This window comes from Fomitiporia mediterranea (genome assembly GCF_000271605.1).
Source record: "Fomitiporia mediterranea MF3/22 unplaced genomic scaffold FOMMEscaffold_7, whole genome shotgun sequence".
In the NCBI taxonomy this organism is placed as follows: domain Eukaryota; kingdom Fungi; phylum Basidiomycota; class Agaricomycetes; order Hymenochaetales; family Hymenochaetaceae; genus Fomitiporia; species Fomitiporia mediterranea.
The window spans coordinates 3272029-3290425 of record NW_006760392.1 but is presented as its reverse complement, the minus strand read 5'-3'; the positions used below and the strand labels follow the sequence as shown (position 1 = coordinate 3290425).

The 18397-nt window shown below is 36.0% G+C and overlaps 2 protein-coding genes across 2 annotated transcripts; one reads left to right on the top strand and one right to left on the bottom strand.

The window, feature by feature from the left end:
• Positions 1-1129: 1129 nt before the first annotated feature.
• Positions 1130-2826, top strand: FOMMEDRAFT_86934 (rhamnogalacturonan-hydrolase; the record flags this gene model as incomplete). The annotated part of the gene is made up of 8 exons (XM_007267879.1): positions 1130-1285; positions 1338-1500; positions 1551-1662; positions 1711-1775; positions 1834-1938; positions 1995-2356; positions 2411-2709; positions 2763-2826. The coding sequence occupies 8 exons, from the start codon at positions 1130-1132 to the stop codon at positions 2824-2826; spliced, it is 1326 nt and encodes a 441-aa protein (XP_007267941.1).
• A 161-nt stretch (positions 2827-2987) lies between these two features.
• FOMMEDRAFT_157750 (GMC oxidoreductase) lies at positions 2988-5897 on the bottom strand (the record flags this gene model as incomplete). The annotated part of the gene is made up of 17 exons (XM_007267878.1): positions 2988-3061; positions 3116-3253; positions 3307-3390; positions 3452-3526; positions 3580-3646; positions 3710-3780; positions 3840-4090; positions 4146-4224; positions 4278-4420; positions 4484-4677; positions 4729-4866; positions 4938-4976; positions 5036-5168; positions 5229-5332; positions 5404-5715; positions 5777-5784; positions 5843-5897. 17 exons carry the CDS (start codon positions 5895-5897, stop codon positions 2988-2990), a joined length of 1965 nt encoding a protein of 654 aa, XP_007267940.1.
• Positions 5898-18397: the final 12500 nt, after the last annotated feature.

Below are 18397 nucleotides of genomic sequence, written 5' to 3'. Positions count from 1 at the left end.
GTACACATTACACAGACTCAATTCTTAGATATACTGTAGATATATAAGCTCTACTATTATTACAGTATTAAGAGTTTAGAGTATCATAAATCTTAGTCAGAGGAAACTGTTGTATTTTTTATTATCAAATAGTACACAAATACACAAGTAATTGATACATTTAACATTGTATTTGTGTTATGAATGAGTTCCAACTAAATTTACATTAATTTTAAAGGAATAATGAAGAAATTTGGTTAAGAATTGAGTAAGATACAGAGGAAAGTGTGTGCTCACTGTATGAGACAGTGAGCTCAAGGTGTGGCAGGTGGGGAGGGCACAGTTGCCATATAGGGCACTCAGCATACTTATTTTATTTTATTTTATTTTGACTTTACTATTTAAGTCTAGTATTAAGTACAGTTAGGGAGAAAAGCTCAAAAGGTACCTAATTAGAGGGACTACAAGGGTCTTGTACACCCTCTAATTAGGCCCCTTACAGTATGTCCCTCAGGTGACACAACTACCATCCAGCAGAGCTGTGCATTCCAGATGTTTAGCATTCAATCGGCAAATGTGGTCAGCAAATGTGTCTTTATCCAGACCAACTACGTTACGTCAAATAGTCTTGTCTTACGTTCTCTCCTGTGATGCATCGTACCAAAGGAACTGCGCAGCTCTCAGGCTGGTGGCTGCCTGACGGTCCGCTTTCGAACGGACGGACCGTCGCCTACCTGCCAAATGCTCTTCGTATTGCGGATCGACGTCGGATTTTCGAAGTTCTCTCATATCTTGAATGGCTTTTATTGCTCCACAAAGCAACAACTCGCGTTCTTAGAACCTTACGGCTAATTGCCACGTAACGTCGCATCCATGAAACTCTGACCTTTCGTAACTGTCTCAGGCACTTGTCCCCATGACAAGGATCAAAAGCGTACGCGAGGATTCGTGCATATAATAGGCAACGGCTGCACGGCCATCGGATTCCGCTCGTCAAAGACTTATTTGCTGTACTTGGAAAATACCCTTATGCGTATGATTACTTCTCATTTCCAGAAAATGCGGAAAATATCCGAACCAACGCATAAAAGCGAGCGGAATCAAAGTTGAAAAAATCTGTCTGCACGAATTCCTGTGCCAGCGAGTAACCATGTCTTCCGGCCTCCTTCGCGTTCTTGGCTTTTTCCTAACATTCTCAGCTGCGCTTGCTCAGTTGTCTGGCAGAGTCGGTCCAACTACTTCAACCTCTGACAAACAGGCAACAATATGTAATGTACTCGATTATGGTGGTGAAATCGGTTCAAGCGTGAGTATGGTCTAAAAGTACCTTCTGATCCAGGATAAGACCGTTGGAATAGGACATCGGACCTGCAATTGGCAAGGCTTTCTCGGATTGTGTCCTCCAGAATTCTGGTTCGACTCTTTATGTTCCGGCTGGAAACTACAATATGCAAACCTGGCAAAACTTGAGCGGCGGCAAGAAATGGGCGTTTCAAATGGATGGTGTTATTACTCGTGCCAGTAAGTGTCCCTACTCATTATGGACTATTGTCATTTACTTGCTACTGTAGGCACAACTACAGGAAACATGATCGTGATAACAGATGCCGATGACTTCGAGTTCTACTCGAGCAACAGTGCCGGAGCAATTCAAGGTCTTGGGTACCAATGCCGAAATGCGGGGTATGATAAAATGACATTCTATATTCACTTGCCTAAAACAATCTCCAGGCCCCGTCTCATCCGCATTGTCACCTCTACAAACTTCTCCGTGCATGACCTCATCCTGGTTGACTGTAAGTTTGTCAAATTGCCTCATATAAGTTTTAATTTAGTTCCGTCAATGAAATGTAGCACCGGAATTCCATCTCGTAATCCAAGAAGGTTCAAATGGTGAAATCTACAACTTGGCAATCCGAGGAGCGAACATCGGTGGCAGCGATGGCGTAGATGTCTGGGGTATTGCCAACCATTTGAGACATTATCGTCTTATCTGATTATGTGACCTATACCAGGTACCAACCACTGGATTCACGACGTTGAAGTGACGAATCGCGACGAGTGTGTCACTGTAAAGTCACCTTCGACTAATATTCTCGTAGAGCGGATCTGGTGCAACCAGTCCGGTGGAAGCGCTATTGGGTCTCTTGGCACTGGTACAGCCATTGAGAACATCCTTTACCGGAATGTGTACACGAACGGCGGCAATCAGATTTTCCTGATCAAGTCGTGGGGAGGATCTGGATACCTGCGGAATGTGTATCTACAGAACTTCCTCTCTCATAATACTGCCTACGGACTTGACGTGGACCAGTACTGGTCCGGACAATCGCAAGCTGATGGGGCCGGTGTGCAGCTCAGTAACATCACCTTCGATGTATGCAGTTTTGCATGCAACCATGCAACATGAACTGACTTCGTATGTTTATAGACTTGGGATGGTTCAGTCGTCGATGGAGTGCAACGTCCACCAATCCAGTTCATCTGTTCCAACTCTGTTCCATGCTTTGATATGACGCTCAAGAACACTGCGCTGTGGTCTAATACAGGTGAGGCGGTAAACAAATGCCAGAGTGCTTTCGGAACCGGATCATGCCTCAAATCCGGTACTATCGACAATTACAACGTCATAACGACGACAGTGTCGAGGCCACCAGGTTTCACGTCCCCGCCTACTCTGTCTGGAGACTTGTCCGAAGGGTTTGCTACGGACGCGTCGATTCCGATTCCGTGAGCAATTTAAAGCATCACTGCCTGCTGCCTCATTAATATCCAATTTGTAGAACTATTCCGTCGACGTACTATCCTGGTCTGCCGCAAATTTCTCCGCTTGCGAAGAGTCTTTAGCTTTCATCTCCTTCGCATTGTAGCTAGGATTTATATAAATCAAAGTTCCGCTTCTATCTATTAATCTAGCGTTCATTCCCATCGTAGTACAGAAGATATTCAGTGTGTACACTGCATTATTGTGGTTAGAAAGGACATCCTCCTTGCACTTGGACTATGCTTCATGTGTTTCTGACTTCGGAAATGCGTCCGCGGATAATGTCCGCAGCTTGCTCACCAATCGTGTAAGCTGTGCCTGCAAACAGAGGCCTAAGCCCATAGTACTATGAAAGTTGAATTCAAGACCTACTTTGTGTATGTGCTGCAACATGCAACGGCACAATGCTTAGATCCGCGATACGTATGTTCTGTGTACCGTAGACTCGTAAATTCGCGTCAACCACGCCATTTAGAGAGCGTGGGAGCATGCTTAGTGTGCCCGCAGTGTCTTGTAATAAGTGTTAAGAACGAAAATGCAAAAGAAACCATTGAACTGCATACGAAACGTTGTTCCAATGTTATCCTTGATATATTCCTGGATAGCTCCGTCACCATCGACTGAGGAGCCTGGAGCAACTTCGCGTACTACAATGCCATGGGATAAACCATCTGACGTTTGTACAACAAAGAATTGACATCGATTTACCAATAATGTCCTTAAAGGGTTCGACTTCAGCAATTTTACGAATAAATTTGAGAGTTTCAGCTAAAAGTTCGAGATCTTCGATAAAACGAAGTTAATAGAACATCTCAGCATCACACAAATAATACTACCAATGGGTTCTTCAAAGTAATGAGGATCCATCTCGGGCTGAGCGTGGGGATCCTTAGACGTAACGTGCTGTTAATTTGTGCAGTAGTTAGAGAAGTCCTCTTGTTGGCAATATAAAAGAGATGGCCTCACAATCGTCCCACGGCTGAATGGGCGATTCAAATTCAGTAGAATAGTAATGTACTTCTTTCCCGGCTCGGGTGCTTACAAGGGAAAAGGTCAGACCATTCATCCAATCCAAATAACTGGAGCAAGTACTCACATCCTTTCCCAAACCATCCTGGAAAGCAAACAATTTCACTTTCTCCCCCAGGACCATTCTCAAAGAAGTCAAATAGCTTTTCGTACTGCTCGTAGAGTCCCGGAAGTAAGGAGCCCTTCTCCTTTTTAATCTTAATGCACTCGCGTTCTCTGGTGATGATTTCGCGAGCTTTCTCGGTAGATGAAATAGCTGAAAGTGGGAGAAATGTGATGCTGGAAATACTCGTTCTATATGCGCCCTGTCCTTTTGCACTGTGTTGATTCAATTGAGCCTGTGTATAATGCGACATGTTGTTGATGGGCTTACTGAAGGGAAAGCTGTGCCTCCTTGTACGCTGCATCGGTGAACGAGTCAAGGGTCTCAAAGCCGTATTTCGGGTCCAACTCTGGATATAAACTGTCAAGATACAAAGTTCCATAATAGCTAGGAATACTGTACCGAAGATTACTCCACTATAAAAGTGTTCCTGCATGTTTTCACCGACTCCCGGAAGATTAATTTTTGACTCTATTCCGAGGTGGTCCAAAATGTTTTTGTTTCCGATTCCGGACAACTCCAAGATTTGAGGCGATTTCAAGGCACTGAAATCTTGCTCGTCAGTTTTGTCCATCCCCAACCCAAAGAATAAAGTTTATACTGCTCACCCAGCGCTTACAATAACCTCCCTCGCGACAGAAACAGAATGTGCGTTTCCTTCGTACTCGAACTCAACAGCACATGCTTTAACTAGATTGTCTGACACATCTTTATGGCTTTTCCTATCCGTGACAATGTGGTGAACTAGAGCATCGCAAAGGACTCGCAGATTAGGCCTTTCTGCATTAGGACGATAGAATGCCTATGCGACCTAATAAGCTCGGTCTGATCAGACAGTAAATCTGCCACATACAGTTGCTGCATAGCTCCGAGTATGTGACTTGGGGTCAAGATTGCACGGAGCCATCCACGTTCCGATTGGCTGCATAATGAATATAGTCAACTTATGCCGGGGGCGGAGTGGACGTGGTACGCATACATCACCATTGTTCTAAAATTCCAAAACAAAAAAGATATAGTCAGCACCAACGAGTCTGAAATAATAGTCTGCGCTTAACGTACCGGATCTTTTGCAACTTTGATACCTGCGTTGAGCAATGCCTGTGGTATAGGAACGAAATTACACCTCATCAATATCATGCTTAAGATGTTTGACATACCTGATGGAACGGAATCTCGGGCTCAGCCACGACAGAAGGGAAAGTTATTTTAATAGGTCCTGAAGAGCCATACGAATCGACTTTGTATTCCTGCCTGTATTTCTTTGATAGTTCTTCGTCTGGAACTGAGAACCTGCATCAACAAAGAAGTGAATCCATGTATCACGCGATGTTCAAATCATTATCAACCTACCCTTCGCACTTCTTCGAATACTCGTTATATCGACTCCAGTTCCAACCAGGGTTTCCTAGTGCTTCCCAGGCATCTATGTCTGCTGCAGGTGGTTTGTTCCAGACCTAGTTCGGAGTCAGCATAATGGGAAGCATCTCAAAAAGTCAACCTGCTAGAGGTCTAGGGAATCACGTACAAAGAAGTTGATGGCAGAACTTCCACCAAGTACTTTTCCACGAGGCCATGCAATTGAATGATTATTTGCATGTACTTGAGGGACGGTTGTAAAGTCCCAAGCATAACGTGGATCTCCGAAATGTATCCCATACTGAGCGGGAATGTCTAAGGCATGCATACCGAAAATGAGGAATGAGAAGTAAATATTGAACGGCGACGCGATAGCTTTACCGATATTTGGATCTCCAATCCGCTCGAGCCCGGCTTCGAGCACTAAGACTGAAATATTTGAGTCCTCGGTCAGACGAGCTGCAATTGTAAGGCCCGCAGTCTAAGATGCACGTAAACATTCCATTAGCGATTTCGTTTTACATGTAGGGATGTACACGTACTCCTCCTCCTGTTAAATAACTCGAATGAGAACATCAGTGTATACAGTTGACGGGAAAGATGAATACCAATGATGACATAGTCGAAAGTCTTTCCAGAAACGTCTTGAATAGCTGCGCTCATCGATTAAGCCGTGAAGGGGCAGAAGATAATTGGGGTGGGACAATGGGTTTGAAGAAACCCCTGCGATTAGGGCACCCATTAATATTCTTATGTATGAATGAGGCGTCTATGTTGGGCCAAATGGAGCAGCAGAACTTTGAATTTGCTCAGGGAATTGCACATCGTGTCCTGAAACATTTTCTTTACGGATGATGACAAGTAGATGCATTTCCAATGGGTAAACGGTTGTTCGAGCGAGGCGATGGTACAGGAGAGCATCTTTGATCTCCACAATCCCTGATATTGGCAGGCCGTAGTAGTTGCAGTCGGATCCGCAGAAGGCCGAGTGAAAAGTCTGCAACGTCTCTCCTTGATCATGACACATCAGGCATTTCACAATTTCTTGCCTTAAAAAATAACTTACATAATGTTAAATATAATTCATAATTTAATTTACCATTTTTGGTTGATAGAAATTGTAAACAACATTTAAAATTTTCTTTAGACAAAAACTATAAATTATTTTTGACATATCTTTATTTGTGAAATCTTGAAATAAATGAGAATAATTCTTTAAAACATAATTTGAAGTTTCTTTTAAAACAAAATTATAAATTTTCTTTCAAATTTTAAGACAAAAAATATTTAGAATTTCATTTATAATATTAAATCTTATAAAATATTAAAAGAAAATTAAAATTTTACCTAGAGAAGAAATGCTAAAAATTTTTTTAAATTATTTCAAAGTAGGCAGTCAGTAGGCAGTCAGTAGGCAATTAGTAGGTGATTAGTAGGCAATCAGTAGGCAAGTAATGGGCAAGTAATGGGCAATCAACAGACAACTACCAAATAAAGACATTAGATAGTTTTAACCTGTTCAGCTTCTTTCTATAACTTTACCATCCTACAAGTATTACTAGTAACAGGTTGTCTATGCTTCACTTCAAAGTCCAAGGCAAGCATATTACATAATCAACAAGAAAGCTCCAGATTTTTTTGTCTTTATTTGGTAGCCACCTGTTGATTACTTATTACTTGTCTATTACTTGCCTACTAATTACCTACTGATTGCCTACTAATTGCCTACTAACTGTCTACTATGTTAGTAATAGTATAGAGAGGACCTGAAGGCTTAGTAAGGGGATCCAGGCTACAACTATCCTACACAACAGAAATACAGAGTATAAGTACTAGAACATAGTTAGAACTTACAGAACAGACAGAGAGAGAGAGTAAGGCAAGAGTAGAGTATATAGAGTGAGTCTAAGAGTACAGGACAACTTAGAGTAAACAAGATCAAGACTCTAGAACTAGTCTGATCTTGTACATCTATATATACTAAACTATACAAGAGTACTTAAGGAATATAAGCTACTAAGAATAATGAGCTATAAAGAATGAAAGAAAGGAAGGTTAAAGATAAAGGTACAAAGAATGAAGGGATAGACAAAGGGTAAGAGACTATAGAATGAACAAGGAATGAAGAGGTAGTTAAAGGAGTAGAATAATAAAGTAAGGAGAGGTAGTAGTAAGAGTCAGTCTACATATAGTCTATAGACAGTACTCCTAAGGGACAGAAGTTCTAAGTTCTAGTACAGAAGGGTGTAGAACCTTTAGAACTGAAGGTGTAAGAGTAGAGAACCATAATATCACTCTCCCTCTAAAACTAATCATTCTAATTAGTAAACATTAGATTTGGTTAGTAGTTTAGACATAGGTTAGAATAGTAGGGCTTAGAAATCTATAAGACTGAGTTTGTACAGAGTACTTAGATGAAGTTAATAAAAGTCTTAGATTGTCTTAGGAGTATAAGTAAGATTCTTAGCAGGTTTCTAAGTGTGTTCTTCAACTAAGTACCCTTTCTAGTAAACAAGAAACTTGAGCTTTCTGTACACTAGCTTAGTATCTACTATGTACTCTACTTTGTATTTTAGTTCAGAACTAATGAGTTCTAGTAAAGGTAGTAGGAGTCTTTGTTGTGAAGGAAAACTTAGATCATAGTACTAAGACAACAGAACCTTGTTAAACACAGAGTGTATGTACTTCTATATTGTTAGAAGTTAGAGTTTGTAGGTAGAGGTACTAACCTTCTTTTTAATAATAAAGGGTCTAAAGCACTTGTTGTCCAACTTCTTCATTAAGTAATCTATAGTCAGATTAGTAGCTTCTAGTATAACTTTGTTACTAGACTAGTAATTCTTAACTGTAGACCTCTTCTAATTATAGTTCTACTTTATAACTTATACTACCTTCTCTAAGAGAGCTTGTGTATCCTCTCTAGTCTTGTATATCTGTTCTACAAAGTCTGTTACAGATTCAGAACTACTGTTCTGACTCAGAACTGTCCTCTAATACAAATGTCTTCTATAATTGAGGAAGAATAGAGACTGTCCTATTATAGAGTGTTACTAGTTATTGTACACAAATTCTGCCAGAGCTAACTATTCAGACCAATCTAACTACTAATAATTAATGAACATTTAGAGATAGAGCTTGATCTCCTGATTAACTTACTTAGTTTGACTATTAGTCTGTAAGTAATATACAGTAGAAGGGTTCTCTTAAATTCTGAGAAGTATATATAAGTTCTACATGAATTTCAACTCAAATTGTAGTCTACAATTGTAAATAAGCTTCTAAGAGAGTCTGTACAACTAAAAGACATGATTCTAATAGATGTGTACTATGTCTTTAGAAGTGAGTTCTATTCAGGTTAGAACTGTGTAAACTTGCTTAGAGAATTGGTTAACAATTATACAGATAGTGTTGTATGTTATAGTTCTCTACTCTTACACTTTCAGTTCTAAGGGTTCTACACTCTTCTGTACTAGAACTTAGGACTTCTATCCCTCAGGAGTACTGTTTATAGACTATATGTGTACTGACTCTTACTACTACCCCTCCTTACTTTATTATTCTGTTCCTTTAACTACTCTTTCATTCTTTATTTATTCTATAGTTTCTTACCCTTTATCTATCCCTTAATTCTTTGTACCTTTATCTTTAATCTTCCTTTCTTTCATTCTTTGTGGCTCATCATTCTTAGTAGCTTATATTCCCTGAGTACTCTTGTGTAGTTTAGTATATATAAGTGTATAAGATCAGACTAGTCCTATAGTTTTGATCTTGTCTACTCTAGGTAGTCCTATACTCTTAAACTTACTCTATATACTCTACTCTTGTCTCACTCTCTCTCTACATCTGTTCTACAAGTTCTGACTATGTTCTAGTACTTACATTCTGTATTTCTATTGTGTAGAATAGTTGTAGCCTAGGTCCCCTTACTAAGCCTTTAGGTCCCCTCTATACTGTTACTAATATTAGATTAAGACTACCTATTACTACCTTATAACTCTCTTACATTTCAGACATTAGTACTTACTATTATATTAATCTCTTTTCTTTGTCCTAACCCTTTTACATTTTTAAATTTTAAACTTTCTAAACTCTTTTAAACTTTTACTACCCTTCTTCTATTTATTACCCCTTTTAGTTTAGTACCAATTCCTTTATAATGTAAACATGGACTCTCCTACACTAACTGCCACCCCTACTGTTCTACCAGATCAGTAGTTACAAGCAGACCTAGCTTAATATGTATAGACCTCTATTTAAGAGGCCTTTACTAACTATGTACTCTTAGCCCTCTTAGAACCTGTTCTAATTGTTCCAGAAGTTACAACCTGTTCTAGAAAGAAAGTATATATAGTCTACCCTTTAGACTTTAATAGGTAGCACTTTAAGGACTTCTAGTACTAAGTTGAACTATACATAACTACTACTTCAACTAATCTATTCTTAGATCTTAATTGTATCCTATTTGTCCTCTCCTTTATAAAGGAAGGTAATACAGCCACCTAGGCTTAGAACTAGATTAAAGAACATTAGATCAGAAGCCTGATCTGACTTCAGAATAATGAGTTGTACTCAGAATTCATAAAGTAGCTCTATACTTCCTTTATTAATCTGAATAAGAAGTACAATATATAGAACAAGCTTGTATCTCTGTAATAGAGCAAACATTCTACTAATACTTTCTTTCAGGAGTTTAATATCCTAGCCTAGAAGGTAGGATTCACACTCAGGTTTGATAATGTTCTTATTAGAATACTTGAAAAAGCTCTTCACCTAGAACTAGTTAATAAGATTTTTAGAATAATACTAGAACTAATTACTTATACTAATTAGAAGACATGCACCATTTCCTTCAACTAAGCTATAGCTTGAATGTATCAAGTCTGTGTAGAATACTTATACATGTGTCTAGCTCTAACAGTTCTAAGCTCTCAGATTAATCTGCTTATAATTTGTAATCAATCTGTTCTGATAGACATTAGAGAAGCCTAAAAGTAAGGAGTATACTTTACTTACAGAAAGTCAGAGTACTAAATTAAGGACTACCTACAGAAGTAATAGTATATCTTTTAGGTTATTAGAGTAATAATGAGTAACAAGCAGGATTTATAGTAAGAAGCCTTTTCTGTAAATCTGAAAGTTACCTTAGAACTTCTAGACTCTAACTACATACTCTAGGATTTTGTAGAGGCCTAACAGTAAATGTAGTACTAAAGGGTTATAACTCAGATTTTTTAACAGTCACTTTTGATTCAATAGACACTGTAGGATTAGAAGTAAATAAAGTAAGAAAAGTAGAAAAAGTAGAAAAAGTAGAAAAAGTAAATTAACAAAATTATTTATTAAAAAGAAAAAAGTTGAAAACAAAAGTAGATAGTTCTCTTATTTCTTCTGATTCTTTTGATTCTTCTCTTTATACTTTATCTAAGTCTAAATCTGTACAATCTGACCTACTACTTCTACATTCTAAGAACTTAGAATGTTTAGAATACTACTCAGCCCTGTTTACTACTCAGTAGTTTGTCTATAGTATTAAGTAGGGATAGTCTTAGCTGAGTTCACAGTTGAGAACATAAGTCTATCCTTGTTGAAAGAGAGAGGTTAATAAGAAAATGTTAGTGTATATACTTACTCTCTTAGACAACAAGACTGTACAAGCTGTATGTTCCCTTCAGAACAAGTAGTAATTTATTAGAGAATGTTCTAAACACTAGCTCTAAGTCTTTATCCTTTTAGCTCCTTTCTTAGGATCCCTCCAGATTTAAACAATAGCTCTAGTAGACAGTAGATACACTAGTTTATATATTAATAAGGCCTTTGTACAGGAACACTACCTTCCTACTTAATGTGTTCTGCTTCTAATCCTAGTATACAATATAGACAGAACCCTAAACCAGAATAGTTAGATTACTAAGTTTGTCTAACTATAGATGACTATTTAGAATTATAAGGAAAGTATTGAGTTTAGAGTTACTAGACTTAGAAAGACAGACATCTTTATCAGATTTGAATAGTTTAAAGCTTACAACCCTACTATTAACTAGTTAGAGTAGACACTTGTGTTTAATTAGTGTTCTAAGTCTTATAACTATTTTACACTACTGTTCTGAGTAAATGTAAACACTTTCAATGTTACTAACAGTTCTGATAAAGGTGACTAGTTGTTCTTCTTCAACTAGAGTAAATATGTAAACACATATTCTAGTTAAGACAGAACAGAGTTAATCTGAAGAATGTCTAAGACAGAACTAGTCTAGAACACACATAGACCTAGCCTACTAGATTTTGTCTAAGAGTTACTTAAGGTCTTTAGTAAAGAGGAATTCAACTAGCTTCCTAAATGTTACTCCTAGGACTATGTAATTAAATTGACTAAAAGTTTCTAACTTAAGAATTGTAAGGTTTACTTACTTAATAGAAACAAGTAGGAGGCACTCAACAAGTTCCTTTAGGAAAATCTTTAGAACAGTCAGATCCAACCCTTAAAGTCCTCTATAGTCTCCCCTTTCTTCTTTGTCAAAAAGAAAGATAAGAAGCTCTACTTAGTCTAGGATTATTGTTGCCTTAATAAAGGTACTATCAAAAACAAGTACTTACTCCCTCTAATTTAGGAGCTTATTAATAAGACACATACATCTAGAGTTTTTACTAAGTTAGACATTTAATAGAGATACAATAATATTTGGATCTAAGACAGAGATGAGTAGAAGACTGTATTCTAAACTAATTATAGATTGTATAAACCAACTATAATGTTCTTCAGACTAACTAACTTGCCTACAACATTCTAGTCATTTATGAATCACATTCTTACAGATCTGATTGACTTAGAGTATGTTAGTATGTATCTAGACAATATTCTGATCTTTACCTAAATAGTCAAGTATTATTACTAACTGATCCAAACAGTTCTATAGTAGCTCTAAGATAATAAACTGTTTCTCTAAAAAGTAAAGTACTCTTTTACATAGGAGTTAGTAGATTATCTAAGCTTTGTAATTGGTAGAGGAGAGGTCTGTATGGATCTAGCAAAGGTAACTACAGTTTGGAACTAACTATAACTTTAGAACCTGAAACAGGTTTAAGTATTCTTTAGGTTTGTAAACTACTACTAATACTTTATTTGAGACTTTAGTACTATTGTCTGGCCCCTTTACAATCTTACTAGTAAAGATGTTCCTTAGTAATAGGGTGATCAGTAACAGTCTGTGTTTGAGTCCCTTAAGTAGGTTATTACTAGTAAGCCTGTATTAGTAGTTCTAACAGTTGTAGACAAGTTCTGAGTCAAAGCTAACTCTTCCAACTTTACAAATAGAGTAGTACTGTTTTAGTTCATTAACAGAAAGTAGTGTCTAATAGTATTCTGATTAGAATCCCTCTCTGTAATAGAACAGAACTACTCTATCTATAACAAGGAACTCCTTACCATTGTCTATTCCCTGAAAGAGTAGTGTTAATATCTCCTTAGTACTATACAAAAGTTTAAGATTTAGAGTGATTACCTTAATCTCTAGTACTTCTAAGCACCTCAGAAGCTTAACTACTATTAGGCCTACTAGATGTTAGAACTGTAGAACTATGACTTTATACTAACTTACAAACCTGGAACACAAATGACAAAAGCTGATTTACTCTTAAGACAAGTAGGTTATAAAAGGGAGAAGAATAATAACAAAAATCTTGTTCTCTTAAACAATTCCTGTTTTATGTCTAAGACAATCTAAGAGATCCAACTCAAATCTGAGGATGTTAACTTTGTCACCTACATATAGTAAGCTTTGAGACACATACAGGACTGAGTTGTAGTAAAGTAACTAGAGAAGTAGGTTAGGGATTAGAAGAAGGATAAGAATAGACAGGTTTACTAGAAAGGCTGACTGTATGTTCTAAAGGATTAGAAGCTGTAGGAGAACATTGTCTGAGCTTATTATAATAATCTGACTATAGAACATTTAAACTAACACAAAACACAGGAACTTATTACTTAGAACTACTAGTAGTCAGGAATACAGAGAGAAATCCTAAAGTATGTAACTGGTTACAATATATACTAACAGACTAAGACCTACCAGACAAGGGTTCAGACTCTCTTACATTTGTATTAGATTCTGAATCACTCTTAGGAAGAAGTCTTGGTGGACCTGATTAGTAAGCTACTCAAGTCTTAGGGTTACAATACTATTTATATAATTGTTAACTGATTCTCTAAGTAAGTCTATACAGTTCCAACCTAAATAGAACTCACTTCCAAAAGTATAGTACACATTTATTAGAATTATGTCTTCTAGTTGTATAGACTCTCTTAGAAGCTCATTTATGATTACAGATTGTAATTTGAGTTGAAATTCATACAAGACTTATATGTACTTCTCAGAATTTAAGGGAACCCTTCTACTACATATTACCTGTAGACTAATAGTTAAACTAAACAAGTCAATCAGAAGATTAAGCTCTATCTCTGAATGTTCATTAATCATTAGTAATCAGATTAGTCTGAATGGTTAGCTCTGACAGAATTTGTACACAATAACTAGTAACACTCTATAACAGGACAGTCCCTGTTCTTCCTTAATTATAGAAGACATTTGTATTAGGAGACAGTTCTAAACCAGAACAGTAGTTCTGAATCTGTAACAGACTTTGTAGAACAGATACATAAGACTAGAGAAGACACACAAGCTTTTTTAGAGAAGGTAGTACAGGTTATAAAGTAGAACTATAATTGGAAGAGATCTGTAGCTAAGAATTACTAGCCTAGTAACAAAGTTATACTAGAAGTTACTAATCTGACTACAGATTGTCTAATAAAGAAGTTGGACAATAAGTACTTCAGACCCTTTGTCATTAAAAAGAAGGTTAGTGTCTCTGTCTATAAACTCTAACTTTTAGTAATATGAAAGTGTATACACCTAGTGTTTAACAAGGTTCTGTTGTCTTAGTACTATAATCTAAGTTTTCCTTTATAACAAAGACCCTTACTACCTTTACTAGAACTCATTAGTTTCAAACCAGAATACAAAGTAGAGTACATAACAGATACTAAGCTAGTGTACAGAAAACTCAAGTTCCTTGTTTACTAGAAAGGGTACCTAGTTGAAGAGTGTACTTGAGAACCTACTAAGAACCTTACCTATACTTTTAAGACAATTTAAGACTTCTATCAGCTTCATCCTAGTACTCTACACAAATTCAGTCTTACAGATTTCTAAGCCCTACTATTCTAATCTATGCCTAAGCTACTAACTAAGTCTAATGTTTACTAATTAGAACAATTAGTTTTAGAGTAGGGGTAATGTTATAGTTCTCTACTCTTACACCTTTAGTTTTAAGAGTTCTACACTCTTCTGTACTAGAACTCAGGACTTCTGTCTCTTAAGAGTACTACCTATAAACTATATGTGTACTGACTCTTACTACTACTCCTTCTTACTTTATTATTCTGTTCCTTTGAACACTCTTTTATTCTTTGTTTATTCTATAGTCTCTTACCCTTTGTTTATCCCTTTATTCTTTGTACCTTTATCTTTAATCTTCCTTTCTTTCATTCTTTATAGCTTATCATTCTTAGTAGCTCATATTCTCTGAGTACTCTTATATAGTTTAGTATATATAAGTGTATAAGATCAGACTGGTCCTATAGTCTTAATCTTGTTTACTCTAGATAGTTCTATACTCTTAGACTTACTCTATATACTCTACTCTTGTCTTACTCTCTCTCTATGTCTGTTTTATAAGTTCTAACTATGTTCTAGTACTTATATTATGTATTTCTGTTGTGTAAGATAGTTGTAGCCTGAGTCCCCTTACTAAGCCTTTAGGTCCTCTCTACACTGTTACTAATATTGTAACCCTAAGACTCAGGTAGCTTACTAATCAGGTCTACTAAGACTTCTTCCTAAGAGTGATTTAGAATTCAATACAGATGTAAGAGAGTCTAAACCCTTATTCAGTAGGCCTTAGTCTGTTAGTATGTATTGTAACTAGTTATATACTTTAGGATTTCTTTCTACATTCCTAACTACTAGTAGTTCTAAGTAATAAGTTTCTACATTTTGTGTTAGTTAGAATGTCTTACAGTTAGATTGTTATAATAAGCTCAGACAATGTCCTCCTACAGTTTCTAATCCTTTAGAACATACAGTCAGCCTTTCTAGTAAACCTGTCTATCCTTATCCTCCTTCTAGTCTCTAGCCTGCTTCTCTAACTACTTTACTACAACCTAGTCCTGTGTGTCTCTTAGAGCTTACTGTATGTGAGTAATAAAGTTAACATTCTTAGATTCAAGTCAGATCTCTTAGATTGTCTTGAATACAAAAGAGGAATTGTTTAAGAGAACAAGATTTTTATTATCATTCTCCCTCCTTTCATAACCTACTTGTCTTAAGAGTAAATCAGTTTTTGTTATTTATATTCTGGGTTTATGAGTCAGTACAAAGTTATAGTCTTACAGTTCTAACATCTAGTAGGCTTAGTAGTAGTTAAGCTTCTGAAGTGCTCAGAAGTACTAGAGATTAAGGTAATTACTCTAAATCTTAAACTTTTGTACAGTACTAAGAAAATATTAACACTACTCCTCTAGGAAACAAACAATTATAAGGAGTTCCTTATTATAGATAGAATAGTTCTGTTCTGTTACAGAAAGGGATTCTGATTAGAACACTATTGGATACTACTTTCTATTAATGAACTGAAACAGTACTACTCTATTTGTAAAGTCAGAAGAGTTAGCTTTGACTTAAAACTTGTTTGTAACTGTCAGAACTACTAATACAGGCTTACTAGTAATAGTCTACTTAAGAGACTCAAACACAGACTACTACTAATCACTCTATTACTAAGGAACATCTTTACTAGTAAGATTATGAAGGGGCTGGGTAATAGTACTAAAGTCTTGAATAAAGTATTAGTAGTAGTTTGTAAACCTAAGGAATACTTAAACCTGTTTCAGATTCTAAGATTGTAGCTAGTTCTAAACTGTAGTTACCTTTGCTAGATTCATACAGACCTCTCCTCTACTAATTACAAAGCTTAGATAATCTACTAACTCTTGTATAAAAGAACACTTTACTTCTTAGAGGAACAGTTTATTATCTTAGAGCTACTATAGAACTGCTCAGATTAGTTAGTAATAGTACTTGACTGTCTAGGTAAAGATCAGAATGTTGTCTAGATATACACTAACATGTTCTGAGTCAATCAGATCTGTAAGGATGTAATTCATAAATAACTAGAATGTTGTAAGCAAGTTAGCTAGTCTAAAGAACATTATAGTCAGTTTGTACAGTCTGTAATTAGTTCAGAATACAGTCTTCCACTCATCTCTGTCTCAGATCTGAATGTTATTGTATCCTTATCAAATGTCTAACTTAGTAAAAACCTTAGATGTATGTGTCTTATTAATAAGCTCCTGAATTAGAGAGAGTAGGTACTTGTTTTTAATAGTACTTTTAACTAGTATAGTAGGAGTGCCCCAAGTACTCTCTCTTATTAAGACATTAAGCAAGTGTCTGCCTTATATACTACATGGTAAAGTCTGATAGTCTGAGACATTCCAAGTGTAGTAACTCTACAAAAGGCAATTAGGGATTTCCTAATCCAGAGCACAATCTAATACTCCCCTTCAAGCATTAATTAAGAACTAGGACTGTATGCCTAATAGTTTGTTTAGATGCTTGATCTGCAGAACATAGAGAGCTTTTGTAAGAATGTCTGCTAATTAGTTCTGTAATTAAACATAGTATACATTAATGTAATTGTTTTGAATGTAACATTGTACAAAGTCTTTTTGTAAATCAAGATGTTTAGTGTGAGTGTTGTACATTATTTTGTCAGACTTTACAGTCTTTATTACACCTTGATTATTGTAATAAATCATAATGAGTGCTAATTCAGTTTGTAGTACTTCTTCAGCAAATCGTTTGAGCCAAATGGCTTCTTGAGTAGTATACACTAGTGCTTACAACTCTGCTTTGTAAACAGATAGTAGTACCAGGTTTTACTGTTTGCTTGACTAGAATATGGTTGATTTAGCTAATTGAAAGACATAGCTGTTTATTACTTTATGTCCTTCTGTCATTTGTCTGTCTGCATCACAATAGCCTTGTAGTTTTAAGGCATTTGTGCTTCCAAGTTGAAGCCAGCAATTTGTTGTATATTTTAAATATACAAAGCAATGTTTCACTACTTTATAGTGATACATTTGGGGCTTTTGTAAGTAGCACACTAATTGCCTAGTAATATAAGATATGTCTGGCTGTGTGCAATCTGTAACATATCTTAACAATCCTACCATATTCATGTATGGTGTTGTTTCATTATTACTTTCGTTTGTATTGTACATATTGTTTGTATTGTTAGATAGATCTATTCCAGGAGTAATAGGCATTTGTAGTGCCTTTTTGTTTTCAAAGTGGTAATACTTGATTATACTTTCAATATAATGCTTTTGCTATAAGCTAATCGTTTGTTGAGGTCTATCTTGGCTTATTTCAATACTAAGTAACTAATGTATTTTGTTACTGTCAGTAAATACAATGTGTTGTCTTAATGCATGTTTAAATGCTGTTATTATAGTGATAGTTTTGCTAATAATTGTAATATTGTTGACATGTATAAATGTTATAAGAATTGTTTTTATTATTTCGTTTCTTGTAAAATACAGTGTGATTGTAATTAGCTTGTTCTAATCTGATCTTAAGTAGTAGTTTGGTAATCTTCTTGTACTATTGTCTACCTGCTTGTTTCAATCTGTATAACACTTTATTTAAGTGTAACACCTGTCCAGGTTTAATATCTGTAAGTAGCCTGCCTGGTAGCAGTTTCACATAAATGAGTTTGTCCTTATTTAGTTCTCTGTAAAGATATGCAGATTTTACATCTATCTAATGTATTTTGTAGTTCTTAGATACTGCCTAAGATAACAATAATTGTACTATTGATAGTTTTGTTACTAGAGCAAATAAGTCATCAGAATAGAAGTCTATTCCATTCTTTTGAGTGTATCCTTACACTACAAATTGTGCTTTGTATTTGTCTATTCAGCCATTAGCCAGTCTTTTGATTTTATAGACAAATTTCGTTCCAATTATATTTGTATTTGTAGGGGGGATAGTATATATCTACACATTTTGTTGTTGAAGTGACTGTATTTCATCCTTCATAGCTTT